The following is a 26086-nucleotide window of genomic DNA, read 5'->3' as shown; positions in this document are numbered from 1 at the left end:
CTGCAGGTTTATATAATGTCAGAGTCAACATGAGTGAAGGTAACTGACTAACTCCTACATTTCATTTCAGAAATAAGATTTTTTTTGTTGGATATTTTTAGCTTCTCTGTCGACTCAAAAGTTTTAACAACTGAACTTTCTGCAGTGCTGCTGTGAAAGTCACGCTTGTTTGCTGCATGTACAAGACGTGAGATGTGACCTCAGTATGAAGCTGAATCTGATCTTAAGTTTCCGTCTTGATCTTGAGCGGGGTCTTTTTATTGATTAGACTTTGCACAATCATTTCATTCCACCTCCTATAGTCAAATTGGTTGAAATTATCTGACATACAGCTCATCAAGGAAAATTCCTGGTTAAGGACATGCACCCAAGGTTAATTCTTGTGATGTCATTGAAATACTCTGGTTTTATTTGGTTTCATTTTTATGTAAAGTACAGGGTGTTTACATGTGTGAGTGAGCATTGCTATGTGTGGAGTGTAAAGCTCTACTAATCTAGAGAGGTACTGAAGGCTATGTCAGAGTGTTTAACAGGCTGATTATTGACAGTAATGAAAAGGAAATGAAACAAGACTTTAATTCCCACAGGTCATGTGATTTCTTAAAAAAACTTCTCTTAATCTCACAGAAACCCGCAGAGTATTATCACCTGAATATCATTTGATTTCTTACAAAACAGCTGCAAACATGTCAGGAATCTGATTTCTCATTGAATCCAAAGTTTATATCTTCTCATATAAACAGAGCTAGAACAAAAGTGTTTTTAAAAAGACAAAACTGGATGCTGCAGGTTTCTAATGACTGTGGTGCAGCTTCAAAATTGGATTAAACAGATATAAACTTTGTACTTTATTTATGCAAAATAAACTTGCTGTGAGTAATAAAGAAAAGGCAGATGCATGGATTTACTCAAGTGGATGGAGACACGTGCTCATTACAGACTGATCAATGCACGGGATTACAACTGCTTGATATTGTCGGAATGTCTATTTTTTTCATCTGGATGTACACAAATTAAAAGGCCTTTGTGTTTTTACAGCTAAATGCTCCATAAATGTTCCCTAAAGCTTTTTGACTGTTTATTTGAACACATGCACGCGCGTAATAACAAAAACCAGTATTTCCACTTCAAATGTCACATGACACACGCTGGCTAAAAGGCAGAGATTTATTTGTGTACTTTGAAACTCCTCACTGACCTGGGACATGGGAGGGAGGAGGGTTTCAACACTGCAGGTTGTGAGCGTGGCCCACTAACCCACTAACTTTGTGATATGGGTGTGTGTTCACAAGTCTAATTTAAGCAACCAGATAAACAAAACTGTTTAAAGGGCATTATCACTATCACTGAGGACATCCTGAATGTCGAGGTCTAACAGTGTCACAGTCTGATTATGTGTCGTTGCATCACTGCTTAACCACATTTTTAAAGCTTCAGAAATCTGCAACATGTTTACGATCCACAACCTGAAGGTCTCAGAGTGATTTCATGATGCTAGAAATTGTGCACACTTTGCTGTTGTTTTCATATCTTTTTTTTTTAAAGGATCAACAATCTTCACACAAACTAGGTGTGCAGCATGATTCGGTAGTTGTGACTACTTTGATATCTACTCGTGTGTGAGAGAGACAATGCTGTCACTGATTAACTGCACGCTGAGAACACACATCTGGGAGGCCTGGACAGCTCACTCTGTAAACAACAACACAGGGGAAACTCTGCATGGTTTCGCTCCACCGGCCAATGACTCACCTTGGTGAAACATCCCGCAACTCTCTCTCTCACTCTCTCACACACACACACACACACACACACACACACGCACACACACATACACACACACACATTCACACAGACAAACACACCCTGAAGACCTCACAGACAAATACAGGGGCCAAAACAATAAGTTCCTTCTTGAAACTCGTTCTTTTGTCTTCTTCTGTCTCCATTTCTGCCTCTCACTTCCTCTTTTATGAAATATGTGACCCCCATATCTCAAATGAACTGCAAGTGCTTAGAGTTGTAGGAATCAATTCACATTGGAAAAAAGCAACAGTTAAACAGTGGCTTCATCGTCCCTCTTCCTCTCCCTTTCACTGCCCTTCTCACACGGTCTCAAACAATGAACAGACTTATGAAACAAAAGGTGACTCCTCAACTCATCACTCAATTCTTGTACACCCTCCCTCGAATCCAAGCAGAGAATGACTTGCATATATATTATATATATATATATACATACATACATACACATACACACACACACACCTTATTGAATCAAGACAGAGGCCAAAAGAAAGTGAGCACATAAAAAAACTCCTATCAGACTCCCTGGAGCAGGAACTGCACGCTCCACACCACCGGGTCAGAGTTAGTGCAATGTGTTGCTTTACAGCACGGCTGGAGATTACTTTACAGCATGGCAGTGGAAGGTGGCCACTACACTGAAGCTGAAGCTCTCACTTTTTGTTTCAGTGGCTGATGCCGGCAAAAGTGAATGGCTCATGGAAAAAAAAAAATGTCCTCCAACATGTTTGACCTCTAGCATCCTCTTGGTGACAGGAAGCGTGGGAGGAATTATGGGAAATGTGGTCTTACTTTAGAGAAACACAAGCACTAACAACACCACATGAGGTTACCAACCGTCTCCACTTGTTGGTCTTATTTTTTCCCTATACTAACTACAACATGGTATCAAAATGAACTTGATGTTCTGCACAGAGATGGTTTGTGTGAACATATAAGATTCTGTCTGTACTGACGTGTCTGAATGTATAAAAAGGAAAAAAAACAGTTAATAATATCAATCTAACAAACCCACACTTCCTTTGCCAACACCTGTCTTTTACGGCTCCACCATTTCCCCTGTCCCACCTTCCCTATGTGTGAGAAAGAAATAAGTGGATGAATAATTACAGGTGTAAACACCTCGGGGCCATCCAAGGGGGTTTTTTCCTCTTCTGATATTCTTTTAAACATTTCCGCCTCTTGAAATAGTCTTCTGAACAGTTTCTCTTTAGGTGCCTTCACAGCCCGCTACTTCAAAGTCGGCAGGGCGATGAGGAAGCTCTTATGGTCATTTGTATTTTAATCTCCCCCCCTCCCTTTCCCTTCCCTCTATAATGCTCCCTTTACCTCTCCAGCCCTCCATCTTTAAACTCTCTCTTTATGGTCTATTTATCTGTCTACATCCAAATTTATTTTGATCTTTTGCTATTTATGCTCATATTTCCTGTCCCTCTTCAAAGCAGCGGGGGCCCCAGTCTCCCTGAGACTGACTGATCATGCCAACCAGAGACAAACAAGTCCACACACACACACACACACACACACACACACACACAGATATTTTGTCATTAAATGCATCTCTGTGATCCAGGAGAAGGCCCTGATTTAGGATTTCTCTACAAGAAATATCATGACTTTTCATTGTTTTTTTATGTCCTTCATTGACACATGATACTGGTTAAATTTAGACATCAGAGGCTTCACTGGCTTTTTACTCCAGATTATCACTGAAGCAATTTGTCCATTAACCAATTAGTTGTTCAGAAAGAGTTAATGGGCACAAATTTTGATAAAAATTGACAATAAGAACTATCCTCTGTTATAGCCCTACTCCCAATCTCATCAGGTCAGGAAACCACTGAACCTGCTTTTCAAAGGCTAAACGCATTTTATTTCTCTCAGAGTTACTAACTTTCAAGTAATGTCAAGGATAATGGGAATGTGATAATGATAACCTTGTTCAAACCTGTGTTTTTCTATTCTTCTGCAGGGCATTTTCAAGGCTTAAATGCCCACTGGGGTCTAGTATCTTGCAATTAATGTATAATAAATGAGAAAAGAACATACAACATTATATTTGATGTGAATGAGGAGAGGAAAGAAAAACAAGGATTTTTGCATGTTTGCCAAAGAGCAACAACGGAGATTTGCTGCCCTATCGTCAACTTCGTTTCACACAATAATCTGAGACTCTAAACAACCATAATCTCGCACTTACATACATTGCAACAATGGCAAGTTAAGACTCTGCCAGTTCCTCCATCCCACAGCTCTCTTACATACTGCAAACTGCAAACTTTTTTATTTGGACAATGTGGATGAGAAGTAAAATCAATGTTAATTTAAACTTGTCTTGATTTATATATACATATATATATATATACCTGTGTATATGCATTTTAAAAAACAAATAAAAATACAGTACTTAAAACAACATTTGGAGATGCGAGGTTTCCATCCAAGCCCAGCTTTTGCTGCCTTATCGTGAAAGCTGCTTTTCTTTTAGGCCTCTTAAATCCAAGCGACAGGGTCCTTATCGTAGCCAGTCAGAGGCAGGGAGGCCCCAGTGCCGCTCATCCCAGCCCCTGGGTCTGTGTGAAGGGGGGATTAGGGAGGCCTCAGCCTGTGTTGCTGCCATTGTTTACCGAGGGACTAGGGGCTGGCTGAATAACCCCCCTGTCAACACCACAGTACAATGGGAAACAAGGAAGTGGCAAGATCCTAGAGACTTGCACACACACATGCCATTCCCTTGATCTTGGAGGATCGACCTGGTATTATTTGGAAGATACAAGGAGGCGGAAAAGGGGACAGGGAGGGGAGCTTGTTAGCAACAGCGGCTTATTTCTGAATGGATGCAAGCAAGAGGTGGAGGCCTATGAAAAAGTTTATGTGCTAAGAACATGAGACTTTAAGTTCCCCCAACATAATAAAAAAAAAAAAAAAAAAAAAAGAAAAGAAAACGCAAACAAGCTGTCAGTTGAAGCTGGAAACACAGTTAAACTGCTGTTTCCTTCCATCAGTTGGAAATTCTAACATCACTGGTTTGGTTTGCTAAAAACTTTGACACTATGACAGCTGAGATACTTCAAATTTTCAATTGAGCCTTGAGACTCTTAGAAATGACGAAGTTTTACCCCTACCTTTCCCAAACATGTAAACTGTCTCTTAGCAGCCTTCCTGTCAATTTTCAATATTAGTCTGTGAAATGAGATGTCAAATGAGCAGGAAATTCCCCCAAATGATAGGAAGATACTGCTCTTTGCACACTGAGCTGTTAAATTCTGACTTGTAAATTCCAGTGACTAAGTTTACATGCTGTCAAAAAGCATTGTAAACAAACACTTTACTGTTTTCCCAAATTTACAGTAAGCCTTTTACAGTCAATGTCCAGGCACAGTGAGCGGGAAAGTGTTTCAGAGCGGCGTGTTGTCTTCTGAGCTTGTTGACGTCTTCTTGTGACCACAGCTTCCACATCACAGGGAGTTTCACAGCCTCTCTGACAATGAATAAAACTGCTTGCTGCTGAATATCAGTCATTTCATTGCTTCTCAATTTTCAGACAATAACCTGCCAAAAGGTCCTCATGGATTAATGCGTTTAAATGTATTTTATTAGGCTTTCAGAAACAAAATCTGACTTGATTAAAACAAGTCAAAGCTGCTCTAAAATGCTTTTTTTCAAACTAAGCAATTTGCACAATACCCATGACAAACATATAAAAAGATGGTCAGACTAAATACCTAATTAAAATATAACCACCAACTTTGACCAAGCACCCACCAATCTTCAACAAGAATCAGGCAACATGACTTCTTCTACTACGTTATTTCTGTTCTCACTTTGATCTCATATGGAGGAGTCTTGACATTTTCTGATTTGCTGTCATTTGTTCTAGCAGAGCTGAGGTCAAGCGCAACAAAGCAAGAGTAACATTGACTAGAATAACATTAAAACGCCTTTATTGTGAAGCAGCTGCAGGAAGTGCAGCTTCAGTTATGGCTATTATTATTTATTGACCAACCACTTCTGAAATATTAGACTGGACAGAAGAACAGGTGAGTTGCTGCATGAGGTTTGGTCTATTAATAACTAAAAACATTTGTTTCTCCTCCATCCCTATTAATAACCAACACTGTGCACTAATATCTGAACTTTAAGGGGAAACACTGCTCTTACTCATCTGTGTATGAGCAAAGATCTTTATTTAAAGGTATGGTCATAAGATTAATAGTGAGCTAAAATGAATGCAAACGGACCACAACATAGAAACTGAACTGATGGCCAAAACCGCATGCGAGCCATCAACCTCTGTTCCTCCTGGCTCCTCTCTGGTCCTTCTGTCCACTCATTCTCTGTCCACCTTCTATGAAAACTCTTGAACAAACCATAATCAAGCAACGAACAACAGCAGCTACTATAGCCATGATAACATTACAGATCAGCAAAGTGAAATGTGTGTTTGCTCAGCTGCACTGCAGAACTCCCTGAGCTGGTAAAGACTCAGCAAGTTGCTTAAAAACATTTCAGCGGGGTGGTTGCCTTCTGACAGCCAGGTCCTCCAGGTTGAGGGTGATGTTCCTGTACTTATTATGCCTCCCTGTAACTCCAGATTAATGCGGATTCTGGAGCTTTGTGTGAGTGAAAAAAAAATAAATGAAGAAAGAAAGCTGAACTGGAGGAAACGGATGCTTAGATCCAGCTAGGATGAAGGAAACAGCACAGATGACAAAAAAGAGATGGATAGGTGGAGAAGGCAAACAGCAAAGGGAGTTGGAGAAAGATGGGTGGATGCTGAAGAGAGAGAAACACTCTGTTATTTTTATTGACAATCTCCCCTCTGCTGGGGTTTGACTCCTTGAGACGACAAAGACTGATGATCCCTTCAAAAACACTGTCTTCTGGTAATCCACAGCATTATACGCACAGCCAGTGAAGGTCTGACACACATGCTGCATCCCCAAAGTCTGGCTACATGCACACACACACACTCACACACATACACACACACAAAACATTAGCACACAAAACACACCATGAACCCTGGATACAAACACAAGCTTAAGGCAACAAACTTGAGGAGAAAACATGCAGATGAAGACACAGACACACACACACACACACACACACACACACACGAACAAAGCATGCCAAAACCTTAGATACATACAAATTACTTAGTGTAATGAACTTAAACAGCAACCACGCACACACACAAACACAATATGCACTGCCTTACACACGCCGGATAAAGCTTTATCCAAAGACAACAAGTTGAGGGAGTTTAGTCTTATCTCTGAATCCCACAAATCTCCTTCTTTGGCCACTTCCGCCGAGAGAATGGCTGATATCTCCATTAATATAACAACAGTGAAATGTCCCATGAAATGCTGTAATACCAGTTTTATCGCTGAATGGGAGAAGGAGCCTCTCCAGTGTGCAGCCGCTTTGTAAAAATGACTTCTCAACAGAGAACAGTAGCCCCCCCCACATGCGGTGTTAACAATAACACCAGAAAAATAAGGGGTGTAATTTATCCATCTTTTTGTCCATTTCAGAAAATCTGGTTTGGCTGAACATGGAAAATAACATGTTAATCTTTTCAGAACAACAGCAGCTCTTAGAATACTTTTTTTTTGCTCCTGTTGTATGAAATGCAATCTGACCCCAGATGGTCGTGGTCGTGCGTCTTCAGACAGATTCTCATTCAAACAGGCTACTATTCAAATGTCATGAATAACCACATATAAAAAAACCACGCACTTATACAATGAACGATAAACCCACATGGTTTACCCGTGGACGGAGACACACACAGGCAAATATAACAATTAATATCTGTCTTACAGTCATTCAGCTGATGCTCTCACAATGAGTTTAGCAGTTTACAGCAATTTATGGGAACATGCAAAGGTTTTGAGAAACTCCTGTTCATTTGACTTAGCTGGTAAATGCTGACAACATTTGGTCTCCCACAGATTTAAATGAGATCAGCATCACTGCCTCTCAACAAACTGGATGAAAAAAATAGCAGATAACAACATAATAAACAGAATTAATGATTATTCTCATTTTCAATTAATCTACATATTATTTTCCTGAATAACTGTTTGGCATATTTAAACATCAGAAAACTGTCCCTCACAATTTCCAAGAGCCAACGGCAATGTCTTCAAATGTCATGTTTTGTCTGACTAACAGTCTAAAGATCTTCACATTTCATCAGCTGAAACCAGAGAATGTAAAAAAAACAAACCCAAAAAAACCACCTTAACGATTAATCAACTATCTATGTGGTTACCGATCAATTTACACTAGATCGATGAAGCAATTTACTGAGTAATTATTTAAACTCAAAACTGAATAACAATCTCTCTGCACTGGGACAAGTTTGGCCAAATTTAATTGATATTTAATTTATATTTGATATTGATATTTCATTTTTAAATAAAACTCATTATTGATAAGATTTCAGCATGACGCACAGGAGGAAATCATCTGCCAGGGACAGACGGATGATTTACTGTCTACGCTCTCATCACTGGAAAGGCCCCGTAAAATTATTAAAGCGGAAACAATTAGTCAATTAATCAACTGGAGAGAAATCATCAACAATTATGATAAATATGTTCCTTGAATGTCAGTATCTGCTGCTTTTTGTGTCACGGTTACATTGGATATTTATATATATATATATATACACATTTATATATATATATATATATACACATTTATTTATATATATATATATATATATATATATATATATATATATATATATATATATATATATATATATATATATATATATATATTCAAAAACTAAATGATTACTCAAAAATATAATAGAGGGGCTTCTTCACTTCCAAGAATTACCAACACTGTGATAAGAAAACTAGTCGCACAGAGTGAAACTTTCAAGCTCACAATGCCAAGACTGAAGGACAGCAGCCACACAGAGATGTGACAAGCATCGTCGTGTCCCATATTAACACCACAACGCTAGGAAAAACACCAAACAGCCCTTTTTTCTGTCAGCCTCCCAGACCTATAGTTTCTGATCCATCTCTTCCATCCATAATCATCACCCCCTCTCCACCCCCCACCCCACCATCCCCAAAACTCCTTAACCACTATTCTCAGCCCTTTCAAGTGGCAGGTAGACGGGGCCCGATACGTCGCTACCGCTTCACAACCAGCGGGCTAATTACAAGGGAAGCAGCAACAAGTGAGCATTGTGTGGAGTCTCGAAGACACACAGGGAAAGAAAGTGCTCTTTATCTTGCCACCGCTAACTCCCCACCCCCTACCCCCCACCATCCCACCCTCAACAAACACAGTCTCTGAGAGGCTTTGCGGTTGGCACTCCATGGTTGGCGAAGAGAAGAGAAGAGAAGAGAAGAGAAGAGAAGAGAAGAGAAGAGAAGAGAAGAGAAGAGAAGAGAAGAGAAGAGAAGACTGTGAGACAGAGATGAAAGAGGTGGAGACACATTGATGAGCGACAAATACCATCACTCTTGCTCACCGTGTTTGTCTAACACGATGCCGGATGTACTGTGTTATGCAACGACGAGTAGAAGTATGTTTAAGGAAATACGAGTACACTCGCTCGTACTACTGGTTCATTCAATTATATTCTCAATCTGTGTGAAGGTTTATGAATAACAGGCTTAGGGGAGAATGCGAACGTAAATGTTGTATGTGTATTCTCCTCTTTCATGCTTTCAGCTGTAAAACTAAGGCCCGAACAAGCGCAGCTACTGTTCTGTCAGATTTTCTTTCCAATCAAAAACAGACACATCCTAAAAAGACTACCTAACCCTTTTTCAGGTTACAGTTTTTTTCTAAAAGATCAAATCTGGGGGTTTTAAGTTTTAACTATACAAAGAACAAATATATTATTAAAGAAATAGTATCTTATAGTCTAATCTAGGGCTTAGAGAGGACTGCCTATGTTTACTTTCAAGCTCTGTTTCATAATACGTTATTTATTATTTATACTGTCCAAGTGTGGTGGAGAAGTGGATTCACAAGTAACATGATATTGAAATAAAAGTTTATTTCCTAAAGAAAGAGCTTGAAATCTTTATTTAAAAAAATAAATCTGGGGAGCTTGAGCTATTTTTAGGGGGAGGATTTTATTGAGAGAGTGTCTGTAACAACAATCAGCTTCTTTTTTTTTTTGACCCTTCAACGACCCATTCAAAATGTCCCATGACTAACTGCTGGGTCTTAACCCAGACGATGAGGAAGACAAGTGGTGCAAAACACGCTCAGGAACTTCAAGGTATCATTTAAAAAAAAAAAAAAAAAAAAAAAATCACACAGCCATAAAGCCGATTCCTCATTCACTGTGCCTCATGTTAGACCAGCCTACAGTCAATGTGATTTCACAAACAGGTGTCTCTGCTGTTTAGCAACGTCTTGTCGACTAGAGCAGGGGGTTAATTCAGGCAACAGGATTACACAGCACGTGAAAAATGAATTGGGCACAACCGCTCATGTTTGGTGCAATTAGTCAGCCTAACCATGGATATTGGTTCTTATGGGTGACTTGAAGGGATTTTATGATTAATTTTTTAGGGCTGTCTGGCTGGGCGAGCGATACTGCATACTTGAAATCCTTCCACGAGTCTTTCTGATGTTTCTTTTAGAGGTTTAACACTTAGAACAGCTATTAAGGCAGCGACAAACGTCTTGTCATTCACTCGGGCACAAACAGATGGAACACGTCATGTGAAACGGTTCGTGATGACGACATCAATCATATTCCAACTTCAGCAAAGGCGTAAACAAAAACAGGCTCTTCTTCTGCTGCTCCCTCGAGAGGCTGCGGCGCTTTGATTTCATTTCCCTCTGTTTTTAAGACTGCGTTATTTTATAAGGCAGTTAAGGGGGAAACAGCACAGTTCAAAGCCAAATTAGAACACATGTCGAGTTTGTGACTGACTTTGCAGTGCGACCGTGATCTCACACTGACAGAGCCTCTTTGGAACCTGAATTAACCTTCACTGTGTTAACCTACAGACAGGCTGATTTACTGTACATTGAATGTTTCTGCTTAGCGATTTGAAGTGGTGAGGGAGGTGTAATCACTGGAGATCTCAATCACATAACTATATCAAAAGGAAGCACAGCTGCAAGGAAACTCTTGCTCGCAATCAATATTTTAAAAAGAATCATTCAGTATCTGTTTCCAGGCAGGTAACTGAGATGAATCTGCTATTTCAAAACACTTTTATCTATCAAATCGTATTTATCAACAAAAGAATTCCCTGTATTAAGTGATTCAAACACTATTTCTGTGAGAGGTAAAGTATTAGAGAGACAGTAGCTGAGGACAGAGTATGCTGACAGAATCTAACAGGGAGGATCTTGCTGATTTTTGGGCCGATTTGAGTCGAAGTTTACTAATCTGCAACATCACATGCACAAAAAAAAAATATGAGGAAAAAGCAGAAATACCCAGAGGAAATGTCCATGCCCTTATCCAAAAAGACCAGAAAAATCACTGTATTGTCTGTTATGTCTACACCGTCTCTGTTTGTTACTACTGAATTATGGTATTTGCTTCAGCCAAAAATGAAAAAAAAAAAAAACAGCCAGTGGACTCTGGCTCGAGACATTTCCACCCCTAAATGTAATGTTTCTTTCTTATTTCCTCACTAGTGGTGAGCTACTATGGCAAGAGCATCACCACCAACACTGAATAATATTAAAAAAACTTCATCAAATAAAGTTTGTTTCCTCCTTGAAGCACAAAACCCTTGTCTTGAGTGTTTGGACGTGATACCAGAGAATACAAATAGTAGCTGAAGAGCACCAACTTGCACTGGAGCCTAAAGTAGGACACACATAGGAGCAGACTAGGACCTCAGACTGCCCACAGCTACTAACACAAGAAATTATTCGGAGATAAAACAGTGACCAGTGCACTGCAGCCAGCAGAGGACTTCAAACAGAAGTGGACTTACAGATGGAGAAACTGAGCTGTTGGGGAGGTAGGGGTCAGGCAGCATCAGGAATGGATACCCAGGATACGACGGTGTCTTGTACATGCCTCCATCTTGCTGCTTCGACACTGAGGTCAGACAAAAAAACAAAAAAACAAAAACAAACAAGAGTTAGAAACTCAAAAACTTCAAAAATGTTTAAATGGGACCATTATTAATTCCAGTTTGTACAAGTTTTCCTTTATTCTAATGTCTCTGGGAGGGCAGCTATCAGTATGGCATCTTTTGATTTTAACTGGTATAAAAGTAAAAGTTAATTAGGGAATAACAGGCGCTACTGACGAAACATATAAGGATTAGAATAAAGTAAAATCTGATACTTACTCCTATAATGTTGTGAAAAGATTTAGCTGTTGTGCCTCAGAACAAAAAGATAAACCTGACATCCAAAATAAGCCTGCATACAAAGTAGGTCAACCATTTACAAGTGTTCTAGTTACTACATGTTATATCCTTGTATGAGCACAGACTACAATACTTGAGACAAAAGCGTTACAAGCGTCACCTAGCCTGAGAGGCGTGAACTCCTGTAGCCTATGTGTTAATTTACCTCTCCCCACCACCCATATTAAGCGTCAGGGGCCTCTCTGTGGGTAAGCTATAACCAGGTTACACCTGGTCTGTATGAAACACAGAGAAACACAAAACTTTTTTTTTCCCCCTCTTCCAGTCTGGTCACCTGTCACTGCTGAGCTCTTCCAAAGGTGCGAAAAGCTTTGACGCGGCTGGAACCAGCGTGACAGAGAATGATATAATGCAATCACGCCATCAGCATCATTCAGGGCAGCAAATTTTTTTTTCTGCGGGTTTCACTTTTTCTTCAAGACCCCCTCAAATAGGTGCATTTGCAACCACAAATCCACGTATGATGAGGATTTTGTTCAAAGGAACAACTTGAGAACTTCTTTTTTTTTTTCCTTTTAGAAATGACTGAAATGATTTTCTGAACTGACTACAACTTACATTGAGGCCTGTGATTAAACTGCCATGTTAAAGTGGAATTACTCTGTTCTGTTGGGTGGTAACCCTCAAGAGAAAAAAAGCTCAAATAAATCTCTCAAGGACCCTGACTGACACCACTTTTGGGCAAGTCTGGCAAAAGCTACACTGCAAAAAATGTCAAGAGTTGAAAAAAAAAAAGCCTGTACATCTAAAATGTGTTTAAATAGGTGGATGTAGGGAAGATCACAGTATCAGAACAAAGACAGCATCTTAAAAATATTTATTAGAAATTTCTATAACCTGCAGGAGAGCTCCTCTCAGTGACTGTTTTAAGGCCAGGAGACTCCCAGAGTCCATGTTGTTTCAACAAATAACTTGTTGTGGGACATTTAAAGCAGTTCGTTTCTGCGTGAACCTCTCTTGGGTCGAGCTACTTTGAAAGAGAAAGAGAGGAAATCTCACCACCAAGTGATAGATTTGAGAGATAAAGCGGGGAGCTGAAGACGTGACGGACGTCTTTTTGCAGTGCGCACCTGAGAACAAACTCTCTGCAGGTAGCTTTAATCCAGAAACACGTGTCCCTGTGACCAAAATACCCCTTACTCTGACACAGTGCGGGTTGGGGGGTGGGGGTGGGGGTGGGGGGGCTGTTCATCGCTTCTCAGCTGTTTTCTGAGGTAGTGTAGTGGCTACTCAAACCGGATGAGAGCGAGCGTGTACGTGTTTTTGCTTTTGTTCTTACCGCCGTCAAGGTGCTCCCGGTGCTTCTCTGCGAAGCCCCTCTGCTCGCCCTGCTGTCCCCGTCTGACCGTCTGCAAGGGACCGACAACAAACAGGCTCAGAGAACCCCAGGACACAAGTACAGGGGAAAAAAGGGGCGATTTACCCCGAAGAAAAACAACCACAAAAGTGCTGCAGAGTGCCAGAGAGAGCGGCGGTGACTCTATAGTGACTTTGACTTAGGCACACTTTATGTTGTGTTTCTTTTTGTTCACCTCTGACGAGCTATAGCATCCCTGTCCTGCAGCCTGGAAGTCTCGCCACTGTAACCCTGAAGGTAATTCATTCACGCTTGTCAGCAGCGTGTAAAATAAAACAAGCTTTTTATACACACTTTACACACTCTCTCTCTCTGCGTGTGTATATCCACACACACACACACACACACTCTCTCTCTCCGTCTCTCTCACACACACACACACACACTCTGTGCCACCTACCGCTGCGTTCGGACTTTGATTTATTTCCGACTCGTTCACCAGGGAGGACTTGAGGTCGGCCAGGTCTCTCTCCGTGAACGCGTTTTCCTGAATTTTCTCCTCTTGCTCTCCTTCGTCTTTGAACGATATCATCTCATCATTCGCTCCCAGGTCGTCCCCGCCGCCGCTGCTGAGCTGAGGCATGTCTACTTCCCCCCTTGCGATATTTCACACTTTTTTAAAAAAAAAAAAAAGAGGGGGGAGGAAAAAATATAATAACAACAATAAAGTATAAATAAAGAAAAGAATCGGGGGACTTTTCTGTTAAGTCTCCTCAGTGTGGGGCGCCTCCAAAGTGCAGAAACCCCCACCGCATGCAGAAAAAAAAGTTGAGATGTGGCGTCCCCCGGCTGGTTGGTTGGTAGAGGACTAATGTTTCCCTACAACAGCAAACAGCTCATTTGAGCCCAAGACACTAGGCATCAAAGGGCGCCGACCGGATGATTGACAGGTCCGATGACTTGTTGGGGGGTTGTACGATTGTTTCGGGAGAGGCAGTTCTTAAAGAGACATCACCTCCCTGAGCTCAGCTGAACGGGCATTATTCATGACTTCCAGGGGCGTGTTCACACCATCCACGGTCCCCTGGCTGCAAGAGTCTGCTGCTGCATTTTGCCACCAAACCTTCACTAAAGACAAACAAATATTCTCTGAGGGAATGGTAGACACAGTGGCTGCGGGCAAAAATGTTAACCCCGATGCTTTAGTTCAGTATTGTGGTCAGGATTGCTGATCATGTGTTCTGGTTTCAGGCAACAGATTTATTTTATTATGCATCTGATGCACCCTTTCTTCATTGTTTCCAGTAGTGGAATGTAACTAAGTACATTTACTCAAGCACTGCACTTAAATACACATTTGAGGTACTGGTACTTTACTTCACTATTCCTTTCATGCAACATTATACTATTACTCCATTACATTTATCTGGCAGCTATAGTAACATGCTAAAGTAGAAGTTTGCTTTAAAAGAAAGTATATGGAGGGGGAAATAAAATATGATGCATTGTTACTCAAAAGGATAGAAAAATAATGAAAATTACACAATGGATTAAAGCATCCATAATAGTCTAAAAATATATAATATTATAGCACTCACAGGGGACATTTTTCTGAATTTAATACTTTAATACTAATATTCTGTGCTAAAGATGCTTCTCTATTTCAAGAGCATTTTAAATGCAGATCTTTTACTTTAAATTGAGTATTTTACAGCATGATATTGCATAAATAAAATAAATGAATACAGATTGTTAGTTTCTTTTTCATTCATTTCACATTACTCAGATATTTTTTTCTATTTACAATATTGAAATGGTAATCACTACCTAATTAGCTTGCAGCTCAGCCTTAATCCTAAATCAAAGTTTGCACAGAATCTGCACTTTTTTTGTCAGCTGGTTTAAAATCAAATTATCTCCAAATGATAATGATCCACATTAAGGAGCTAAAACCCATTTTTACATTCAAATGCGGGGAAAAGGATTTTCTTCTTTAATGTGGAGCCAGTTCATTATATTGCTCTTTTTGAGGTTTCTTTGCATTCTTCTCCAACTGAACTTTAGTTTTGGTGATGTTATTGTAGATTTACCAGGATTTTAATGGAAAGTACCCCATAATACTGAAAGTCACAAGAGTGGAATCATGAAATTTACAAATAGTTGTAGCTTTTTATCAGCTGCAGCTCACTGGTGAGGCTCATCTAGGCAGAGGCTTTGCAAACAGGGCATAAAAACCGTGGCATGTGGTCCATGTCTGTTCCTATAAAATAAACATTAAATAAATAAGAAAGAAAAATGGAACCTTGTTTTGATCTTCATATCCTTCATCCCAAATACTTTTTATTATTGTATGATATTTTTTGTAACTGAATATTATCTGCATTATATATTAATATTAAATATTGAACAATAATTACCGGATTAGTTGATTAGCCAATCAAGTTAATCTACACCTATTTTGATAATCCATTAATCAGACAAACAATCGATGGTTTCAGCTTCTCAAATATGAGAATTCAATGTTTTATGATACTGAATAGAACAAATGTTTGAAATTTATATTTTTTTTAAAATGGCAATAAGAATGAATAAAGTCAGTGGCAACCCTAATTGAATAAGTTGATTATTTGAATAAATGAATAAATAAACATGTGGGACAATACATCATAAATCTATGCTGTGTTTTCACTTCCATACTCAAATCAAATGTTTTCAGCTGTTGACAATATGCATCATTTTGGTCACTTTACAAAACTGATGAAAATAAACTCATAACAAAAGACACACACACACACAGACACACAGAGACACACACACACACACACACACACACAAAATTACTTTCACTTTTGGGTTCTTTGTTTTACAGAAGAGATGACGGCCTGATGACGGAAACAGGAGATCCTATCAGCTACCTCTTTTACCTGAAGCTCCGCCCTCTCTTTCCTGTGAGTGCTGTACATAAGATATGTGAGGTCGTCATTTTAGTAATTCATAACAGTCATATAGCTCTATCGGAAAACATGAAGCCATATGTTATTGCTTCATTTTATTGTTTTTATCGATCATATTTTCACTGTCTTGATTGTGTGTGTTGAGTGACTGGATATACACAGTCTTGTACTTTGGGAGTATCATCATCATCAAGTCAGTTGATAACTTTGGCAATTATATGTTGTAGGGTTTACTTCTATCCCAGCAGTCCTTTTGTAGTGGCTGCTGTCGCACTGTTCAGTTGGTAATTTTCACATTTTGGAACAAAACTCCTCATTTGCATCGACAGAGAAATGGCAGCTCGCACAAGAAACAGCAAAATGTAGGACATTCTGTGAAAAACATCAGAAGGCACGGCATGCTCATCAATAACGGAGGCACAGCATGTTTTTGGCTGGTCCTTACATCCCCCAGATTTTGTAACAGTCTCCAAAACAGCAAAAAGTGCTAGCTATTGCAACTACTTGATTGGAGGAGGGAAAGAAGGAAAAAAAAAACATAGTTCAAAGATGTAGACTTAAAGTTCTGATGTCTTATCAAACTCAAACTTCCCCTATTTTCCTCCCAATGCCAATGCATTTTTAATGCTGATACAGTAGCATAGCTGTTCTTCAGAGTTTTTAATTGAGAAATATTTATACACTCCCATGCAGTGACTTAATATTTGACTTAATCTGAGTCGGTTGCCTTGAATGAAAATGATGATCCACAGCTGGGGAACAGAATTAAATACAAACAGAAAATGGGCCTGGTATTTGCATAAAACTGCATATTTATACAATATCGTTGATGCATATTAATAAAAAGATTAAAATGAGCAGTTTTAATGTATGCAAATCTAAATTATAAATGAGTTGTTTAAACTCCTTGTTTATTCGCCTTGATTAAATATAGACAGCTGTTTTTCCAGAGAGACAGCACCTCTCTACGTGGGCTAGTGCCTCATGAGCTTGCCACACTCTGATCTTAACAGATCCCCTTGAATATCTGTGATGATACTTACACACATTCATCACATGGGTTCACAGGTTCACCTCAGGCAATAAGCTGTGTTCAGCCTGTCTGTCTCTCTCACAGACGGATACACAAAACAAATACAGCAATGAACACACTTGCTCTACACATGCTTTCTCCTCTTGAAATACTTTGAGGCGCTCTGACCTACAAACACACTCCTTCTCTTTATATCTGTCTGTCTCTCTCTTTCTCTCTCACACACTCTCTCTCTCTCTCTCTTTGCTATGACCCGTTTGATTATTCTTGTTAGATCAGAGTTGTATTTTAAGTTCACACCACTCTGCCGTACCAGACCAGGTTTTGTGACTCACACACACTTTGTGCATCCTTTCTCATTATCTTTTATCTTGAGCTCTAATGACTGTTGTGACATTAGACATCATCTGTTTGGCAGGAAAGGCCAAATAAGGAAACATGAGCAGATCGAAGAGATAAGCAGCCCACACAGAAAACGAAAAGATGCATCGCTGCTGTGACCCAAGAAGGCGAGCCTCTCACACTCAGACACAGATATGAGTTCTATATCTGCACATGACAAAGAGTGTGGTTGTTCTGATAATGGAAACACGTTTGATGTAAAGATGTGTATGTTGTCAGCCATTAAAAGCTCATAGAGAAGTAGAGGAGCAAAACACACCTGACTCTATCTATCTAAACTTTGAAGACATAATTACATCAGAAAACAAATGAGCTAGTGTTGGTATATATACATGTTCCAGCTAAAAATATTTATTACAACATACTACTCAAAATGCAAACACTGCATTGCAATTAAAAAAGTATTGAAGATATGCTAATATTGCATTCTATTAGATCAGTTTCCAGCTTTCGGGTCTGGACCCCCACAGGGGGCTGCAGGATAAATCTGAAGGTCAATGACTTTGAGGAGGACAAAATAAAATTTTTTTGTTATGCCATACAAACTTGTTTATTTTTTCAGACTTCCAACACGTTTTTGCTCTGTTCCTTGTGAACTACTTGATATTTTTTTAATCTCTTCAAGCCTCGAAAAAGTATTCAAATAAAACAAGGAAAAAAAGCACAGTCTTTGGTTGAAATGGTCACAACTGGAAGACACATGCGCTGAGTCCCTGGCAGGTCTTGCCTCAGTTTGAGGGGTCACAAGCCAAAAAGGTTGAGAACTGCTGTTTTAGTGAACACACAGTGCTGATAGGAAATAAAAGGGGAAACAGGAAAACATCTTGTCCTTTTGCCTGAACCCAAATGTGTTTTTAAAGAAAGATTAACAGTGCAAATGAGTAATGCTACTCAGTGCAAAATTCACTTTACTTCGCTTTACTTCACTGTCAGTGTGTAAAGAACTTATTTAATATGTGAAGATAATTCCAATGAGTCCTTTTCCATTGCTTAATCATTAGTGGGCGAAACGTTTCTATAACATGTTTTTTTTTTTTTTTTTTTTACAAAGATGAATCACAGTCGGTTCAAAAAAAGATTATATACTGTGCTTTCTAAAGCAACATCAGGCGCATTAAAGCTGCAGAGTAATTAAATCATGTCCTTTCATTGGGGTTAAGCCACATCCAAGCGAACAGCTCTTAACTGGAACCACTTGTGTGCTTTTTATTGGTAGTTTTCCTACAATCAAAACCATGTCCTTCAAGGCAGCATCCAGCCAGCAATGTGGAACCTCGACAAATCTTTTCAACAGTTTTATTTTGTGTATAAGGTTCTGCTCTGAAACTGAACTAATCTAACGACAATCTAAAACATAAAATATTCAACAAAAGTGTGGTTTCAGTGGGATTAAAGATTATGACTGACTTGTGTTTAATTGTTTTTGAATATTAAGTGGTCCAAGATAACCACCAATCTGCATGCAAGAAAAACTAATAAGTTACAGAGGATTATGTTGTGTTGATTAGGTTGTGTGCAGTAGAATCAGGGTTGCCTTCATCAGCTATTATTTTAGTTATGTCTTTAGCAACAGACTGTATTTGAAATGAAGGGACATTTAGAATTTGTACAAAGGTTTTTCATTTGAGCAAATGGTTTGACTGAAGCAGGAAACTGATGGGATGCCACAAAGCACCTGTGAAGGTGGGTTTGATATGTGTAGGAGGCTGAATAACCTTTGAATCATTTCAGGATTTCAAACACTTATTTAAGAAGTGGTACACAGAGGCGGAAACACGAGTAGCACCAGTAACACGGTTTACCACCAAAAATAAAGGTTACAGAAGTCATCTTGAGACTAGGAGCTGATCACTTTGAAAGTGAAGGAACGGGGAAGTGTGGTCCTTTTCTCCAGCAGCTACCATTAAGATGTCCAAAACACTCAACCCTCACCTTTTCCTCTGAAAGCACTCACTGGCCAACAATACAGCACCGGTTTCAGCTCTTATGTGGATGAATGTGCTGAAAAGGAAATATACTGGCTCAGCAAAATAAGCCCAAATAAAAAAAATTAAAAAAGAGGGCAAGAACTTGATATCTGGTGCCAGATAATGAGGCTTGTTCAAGTTCTAGTTTGCTGAATGTTTGCTGATTTGAATGTGTCTGTCTCGTTTGATTTAGCAGACTGCAGTCCCTTTACCTCTTCGTTAGCTCCTTATCAAACATTTATGAATTGATATCACAGATCTGTGAAGGGGGTGAAATCAACAAACATAAACAGTGAAGGAAAAAAGCTTTGAAAACACATCGCTGGTCTTCAGTGGAGGATCAGTGGACGAAGTAGCAAACACTTTATTTATGACTTTGTGTCTAGCACAAGATCTGAAATGTAATTAATGTACATTTTATTTTATCCTGAGCAACTTGAAACATATCCAGCAGTAAGTTCAGCAACTACTGCAGAAATCTCACAAGTATAGTTAATAATACATAAATGAGGTTGTTTGATAATGTAATGTTGTTAATCTAGATCATGTAACAAAAAACCCCCCAAAAAACTAAGGATCAGTTTCTGATACATTTATTATGAAGAAATGGGAGAGTCTTTTTAAAGAACATTGCTCATGTAATGGATGGCAGATTTTTCTAAATTTAAAGCATAAATTGAAAATAAATAAATAAATGACATCCAAACTATAAAACGTGTTTCCTTTGGGCAACTGAGGACTCGATTCCTGTGTTTCACTGAGTCTGTTCCAAGGATCCTCCTCTGAAAGGGCTTCGTTTTCTTCATTTTGTGCTATCCGTCACTGTGTAAGGGGAGATACCCCTTTTTTTTTTAAATTTTATTTTGAACCATCTTTAGCTCTACGTGGAGCAAAACCCTTAAGATGCCTGCATGCAGAGGAAAGAGCAAGCGAACTGTGGTTGGAACAGCTCCATCTTCGCTCAGGCCTGCCTCAGTTCATGAACTTTTTAAAGACGTGCATTAACAAATCATGCTCCAGCTTATGAAAAACAGGTCTGATAGTGACTGGAAATAGCAGCAAAAGAGCGTCTGCGTCACGCTCTGTCACCGCACACATGCGCACACACATACACACAAAGACACACACACACCACAAGGTTTGTCTTAGTGTGTTGATGAGTTGATTGAGGTGAGGTGAAGTGAGGTGATTTGCAGGTTGAAGCATCAGGCAGATCTGGAGGTCGGAAGGTTATTTTTGAAATTTACTCCGCGATAGGTTTCTGGTAACTTGCTTAAAATGTCTTAACAGTTTCAAGTAGAATCACAAATAAACTGTACGGGACTGTTTTCACACTGACAAGCCAGTGATTATCCTGAAATATGAAATATTCATGTAACCCTGGAATGATCATATAAGACTGAAATGAAATAACGGTTACCAAGAGAGGAGGGTAGCTTTGAAGTCATAAATATTTCCTTTTTTCCTCGTTTTAGGGCATGTAAGATTATACTTATACATTCTTTCCAACATGTCTCTGAGTCATCCAGAAAACATAAAATAGAAACTGTTTTTGAATGTATCTACAGTATAAACAGATTCTATCTTTTTTTTTTTTTTACTGAATATCTATCATACCTAAAACAAACCCAGTGTCACACTGCTTCTCGTTTATCCCCTCTTTTTCCAACATCAAAGTCAGGATTCGACAGATAGATTGTCCAAAATAAGACAGTTTACATATGCGTAATGCTACTGTCTTTATTTCATACATCTACTTTTCTGAAGAAACTTTTTCATGCTGTAATAGTTTATGTAATTTTTTGTGTATTGCATAAGAACCACAAGGGCATTTTCTACTGGAAAGCAGATATAGACAATTAATTTACCATTACTTATAAAATGAATAAGTTTGTCTCTGTAGCTAAAATGAGGAAGTGGCCAGTGAGATACATAGATTAAGGCGAATTATATAATACAGTATATTATATGTGAAATATGACAATACAACAAATTTGAATTTAAGTGTTTAGAAATGTAATTTGTCAATCTGACTGAAAAATTTACTGTCATGGCTTTGAGTTTCAGTCTGCTCATTCATCCAGTTGTTTCTGTATACATCCTGTAATCCTGCTGTCATTTCAGAACCTACCACTCCCACCTGCCCGCTGTTCCTGCCAGTAGAATCACCTGACCTGCTCCTCCTCACTCGCCTGCTCACTTGTTCCCTGTTCCCTCATCAGCTCCCCAGTATATATACACCTTCACTTTCCACTGCTTGGTTCTTTGTGTTTCTGTCTTGATCCTGATGGTGTTTTTGACTTTACCTATGTTTTGCCTGTTGGTATTTTTGTATTTTGTATTGTATTATAATTTTTTCTCTGAGTAAAGACTCTTTACTTTTACATCTGCCTTCTGAGTCGTGCTAGAGTCTCTTTTCTGACTGTGACATTTCAATCTGGCTGGGACTTGGACTTGTCCTCGCTCAGCATGGAGCTGTTGGCTCAGGCCCTTCATTGCAGCACCTCACCTCGGCAATGGGAAAGATACAGGACTTCAGCATCTGACATGACTGGCCCTAGGAGTGGGCTCAGCAGATGATTTCTCCACTTCAGCCTCAACCATCTCCATGGGCTCTGGCTCCTCTCTCGCTGCACCATGTCGCTTCTCCAGAGCCTCGTGTCTCTTGCCTAGAACGCTACTCCGGTCAGACCGGTGGTTGCTAGCCTTTTATGATTCGCTGCTGCTTGGCCTTTGAAATCCAGCCATCTACCTTCCCCACTGAATGCTCCATGGTAGCCACCATTATCTCCCTGCTCTCTGGGTGAGTCAAACTGTGAGGAACTGTCAAGAGGGAAAGGCCATCACCGGTGTGCTCTGCTGACTCTGCTTGACAGTACCTCCTCCTCTCAGTCACCAACCACACAGCTCTAGTGCACTGCAGGATGTCAGGTAACCATCATAAGACTCTGTCATTTCACTTCTTTCATGCCCATCAATTCCAGTCCAGTAATTCTTGGTTACCCCTGGCTAGTTAAACACAACCCCCATCACCACGGGGGTGATTTTAGGCTTGGGTGATCACTGTCATGTTATCTGAGAAATGCCATGTCTCCTGTCCCTACTTCTCCCTCCCCATCCGAGTCCCCAGACCGCTCTAGACCAAATACTTGCCACATCCATGTCTCCTCACCAACCCTAAAAATGCGCAGTAGACCTTCTCCCTGGCACCTCTCCACCAAGGGTTGGTTGTTCTCTCTATCAGCTCCAGAGATGCAGGCCAAGCAAAAATACATCAACTGGCATTATTCATCCTTCTTTGTCCTCAGAAGGAGCAGGGATCTTTTTATTGAACATGTGGGATAAGACCCTCTGTCCCTGCATTGATTATGAAGGACATAACATCAGAGTGAAAAACTGAACCTTAGAAATGAGAAAACACTACCAGTGGCCACTATAAATACTTTGTCATGCCCTATGGCCTGACCAGTGCCCCCACATTCTACCAAGCCCCAGTGATCAATGTACTCAGGTACATGCTAAACAAATTTACAGTGACAGTGATTTTGTCTTTTACAGATCCCTGCTGGAGCATGTGAGACACCTCAGGAATGTCCTACAGAGACTGCTGAGAACTAGCTCTCTGCACTCTGAAATTGTGAATTTCATGTCCCAGAAGTTTAATTCTTGGGGTATGTGCTCAGAAAGTGAAGCATCCAGATGGATCCAGCCAAAGTCCAAGCTGTCATGTCCATATCCTGCAAACAACTTCAGCATTTACTAGGATTTGTCAGCTTCTACAGATGCTTCATCTGGAATAACAGCACCATATCCCTTCTCCTGTTCTCCCTCTGCAGAGATAGTGTATCAGGAGCTCACCTGATACAGAGGCTTCACCCTTGCCCCCATTTTCACTCTCTATGATCTGTCCAGGCAGTTTGTGGTGGTCTGATAAAGGGGTGGGGCCGTTCTCTCCCAACACTCAGCAGAGAAGGCACAACCCCTGTACCTTCTTTTCCTGGAAGTTGTCATCTGCAAGAGAGAATTATGACATAGGCCACCAGGAGTTTCTGGCTGTCAAGTTGGCATTGGAGGAATGGGGACACTGGCTTGAACAGCACAAACTCCCACCAAGGCTGGTGGGCTTTGTTTTTTTTAACTGCTTTCATTTCACTCTCTTCTACCACCCAGGTTCCAAATATGTCAAACCTGATGCCCTTTCTTGCAAATTTCAGAGGGAGAAGAGTTCAGCGGAGACAGAGGAGATTCTTCCTATGTCCTGTTTGGTTGAAGCTTCGGGACTTTGAGGGTAAGGTCAAACAGTCTTGATCTGATTTTACTGCATCCATAAACTGTTGAGATGACTACCTCTTTGTCCCAGATCATCTCCACTCCCAGGTCCTCCAGTGGAGGCACTCTTTACTAGTTTTCCCACCAAAGCCCTCGAGTCTTCTCCGACCCTACCAGTACCTCATCGACCTTGATCCCATATATCTGTAGACTTTGTCACTGGTCTGCCCCCCTCTGTTCCTCCACAGTCCAATGGCCAGACTGTACGGAAGAACCATGAGGCTACATCCTCACTTCTACATTTTCATTTTAAAACAGCATTTTAAAATCAAAATGCTCTCCATCCATACGACCATTATAGCTCCATATCAGAAATGATCTGCGTCCATACTAACACACCTGAAAATGCATACCTACGTGACCATTCATGTACACCGGGTATGCACGAGCTGGTGTAAATAGGAAGCAGATTGTCTACTCTCAGGTGTACTCAGCTGATTAGTTGCAGAAAATACTACAGATGAGGAATAGCAAAGGCCGTTGTAGTGTTAACATGCAAAACGTCAATGCACACCAGCTGCTAGCCAAGACAACAAGGTCAGTAACACGTAATTTGTTGCTCATGTTTCCTTCACCACTGGTAGTCAAGGCTGATAAGACCCTATCAGCCAGTGATGGGTGCAACTATGTCATTGTTTCCAAAGGTCTCCATTTTGCGCGTCCAAATTACAATACAACCCTGAAGTTTTCAAACTAAAACAGGGCCAGCAGTGTCTCCAAAACACTCTATTTTTGTGACTCAAAAACTCCAGAATAACATGGACGGTTGGTGAAAATGTAGCAAAAGAGATGCGTTTTAAGATGGTTGCCGTTGCCTCTCATGCTCCTTCTTCCTTGGCCAAGCAATTGTTGCTAGGAGACATCCCTTGAGGGGGAGGTTCTGTCACGTTTTCAAGTTTTAGTCAGCACATTCATTCTTTCATTCATTCATTCCAGTTGTTTATGCATACATGTCCTGACTGCTTGGAGTTTTGTATCCTTGTTTTTTTTCCCTCTAAGTAAAACCCTTTACTTCTACATCTGCCTCCTGAGTTTAGCTCTTGGGTCCCTTTTCTGAGAACTGTTACACTGACCTTGGATCAGCTGGGTTTTGGTTACATTAGATGAAGAAGATGTAGAGGAGGAGGATCAGGCTTTGGCCTTTGGTCTACAGGTTACTGTGCCCTACACACACTCACACACATACGTGCGCGCGCACACACACACACACACACACACACACACACACACATACACACACATATGCACGCGCGCACGCACGCACGCACGCACGCACGCACACACACACACACACACACACACACACACACACACACAGACGTGCTGTAATCTGGGAGGCAGGAAACAAAGGGCCTCGTTAATGCAGAGACTCGCAGGGGCCTTTGATGTGGAGCCAAGCCATTCACTCCTCGCTCCTCACACACACACACACACATACACACACACACACACACACTTGTGAACGCAAATATGCACATGCAGCTTTCTACCACAGAACGTGTGAAACACACACTTTTGCAAAAAAGAAAATGCTGAAAAGACTGTAGTCTCCCTAAGTTGAGGCAGTGTGCCTGCTATTTAAAGCTTCATACATTAGTGTTGGCTGATTCAAATCTAAACATACTCACACACTGATGAACCACAAAGCTGCAGCTTGGCTCAATGGAAACAAACTTTTTTTTTTCACTGCACATTTTCACCCCAGTGTAGTGATATTAGTTCCCACCACTGCCAATTTATTTCAGGAATGGAAATGCAAAAGTAATTTCAGCTCATAAAATCAAAATGTCAGAACAGCTTGTACTACAGTAGTAGCAGAAGTTGCAGTAGTACTTATAGTTGTAGTAGCACTAATACTAATCAGAAAAAGAGGATTTACCAGGTACAGTACATGAAAT

At 40.2% G+C, this 26086-nt stretch overlaps 1 protein-coding gene and 1 long non-coding RNA gene across 20 annotated transcripts in view; one reads left to right on the top strand and one right to left on the bottom strand.

Annotated features, from left to right (window-relative positions):
• Positions 1–14490, bottom strand: part of tcf7 (transcription factor 7) — a 77292-nt gene extending 62802 nt beyond the window's left edge. For 4 of the 19 annotated variants that reach the window (XM_071460220.1, XM_071460221.1, XM_071460225.1 and 1 more), the window contains exons 1-3: positions 13964–14490; positions 13486–13555; positions 11763–11869 (exon numbers count right to left, since the gene is read on the bottom strand). In XM_071460220.1, coding sequence (XP_071316321.1) covers positions 11763–11869; positions 13486–13555; positions 13964–14146 — 360 coding nt within the window. In that variant the 5' untranslated portion in view covers positions 14147–14490. The remainder of the gene's footprint in view (positions 1–11762; positions 11870–13485; positions 13556–13963) is intronic. The other 15 variants (XM_071460231.1, XM_071460223.1, XM_071460233.1 and 12 more) reach the window with 8 other exon arrangements.
• On the top strand, positions 12671–22199 carry LOC139607417 (uncharacterized). The gene is made up of 4 exons (XR_011684850.1): positions 12671–13800; positions 16373–16451; positions 17909–17999; positions 21984–22199. It is a non-coding gene; the product is annotated as an uncharacterized lncRNA (long non-coding RNA).
• The last annotated feature ends 3887 nt before the right edge of the window (positions 22200–26086 follow it).

This window comes from Trachinotus anak, unplaced genomic scaffold (genome assembly GCF_046630095.1).
Source record: "Trachinotus anak isolate AG129_WGS33_773 ecotype Australia unplaced genomic scaffold, CSIRO_AGI_Tana_v1 ptg000024l, whole genome shotgun sequence".
Taxonomy (NCBI): Eukaryota; Metazoa; Chordata; class Actinopteri; order Carangiformes; family Carangidae; genus Trachinotus; species Trachinotus anak.
Note: the sequence above shows the minus strand (reverse complement) of the source record. Positions and strands in the feature narration are given on the sequence as shown.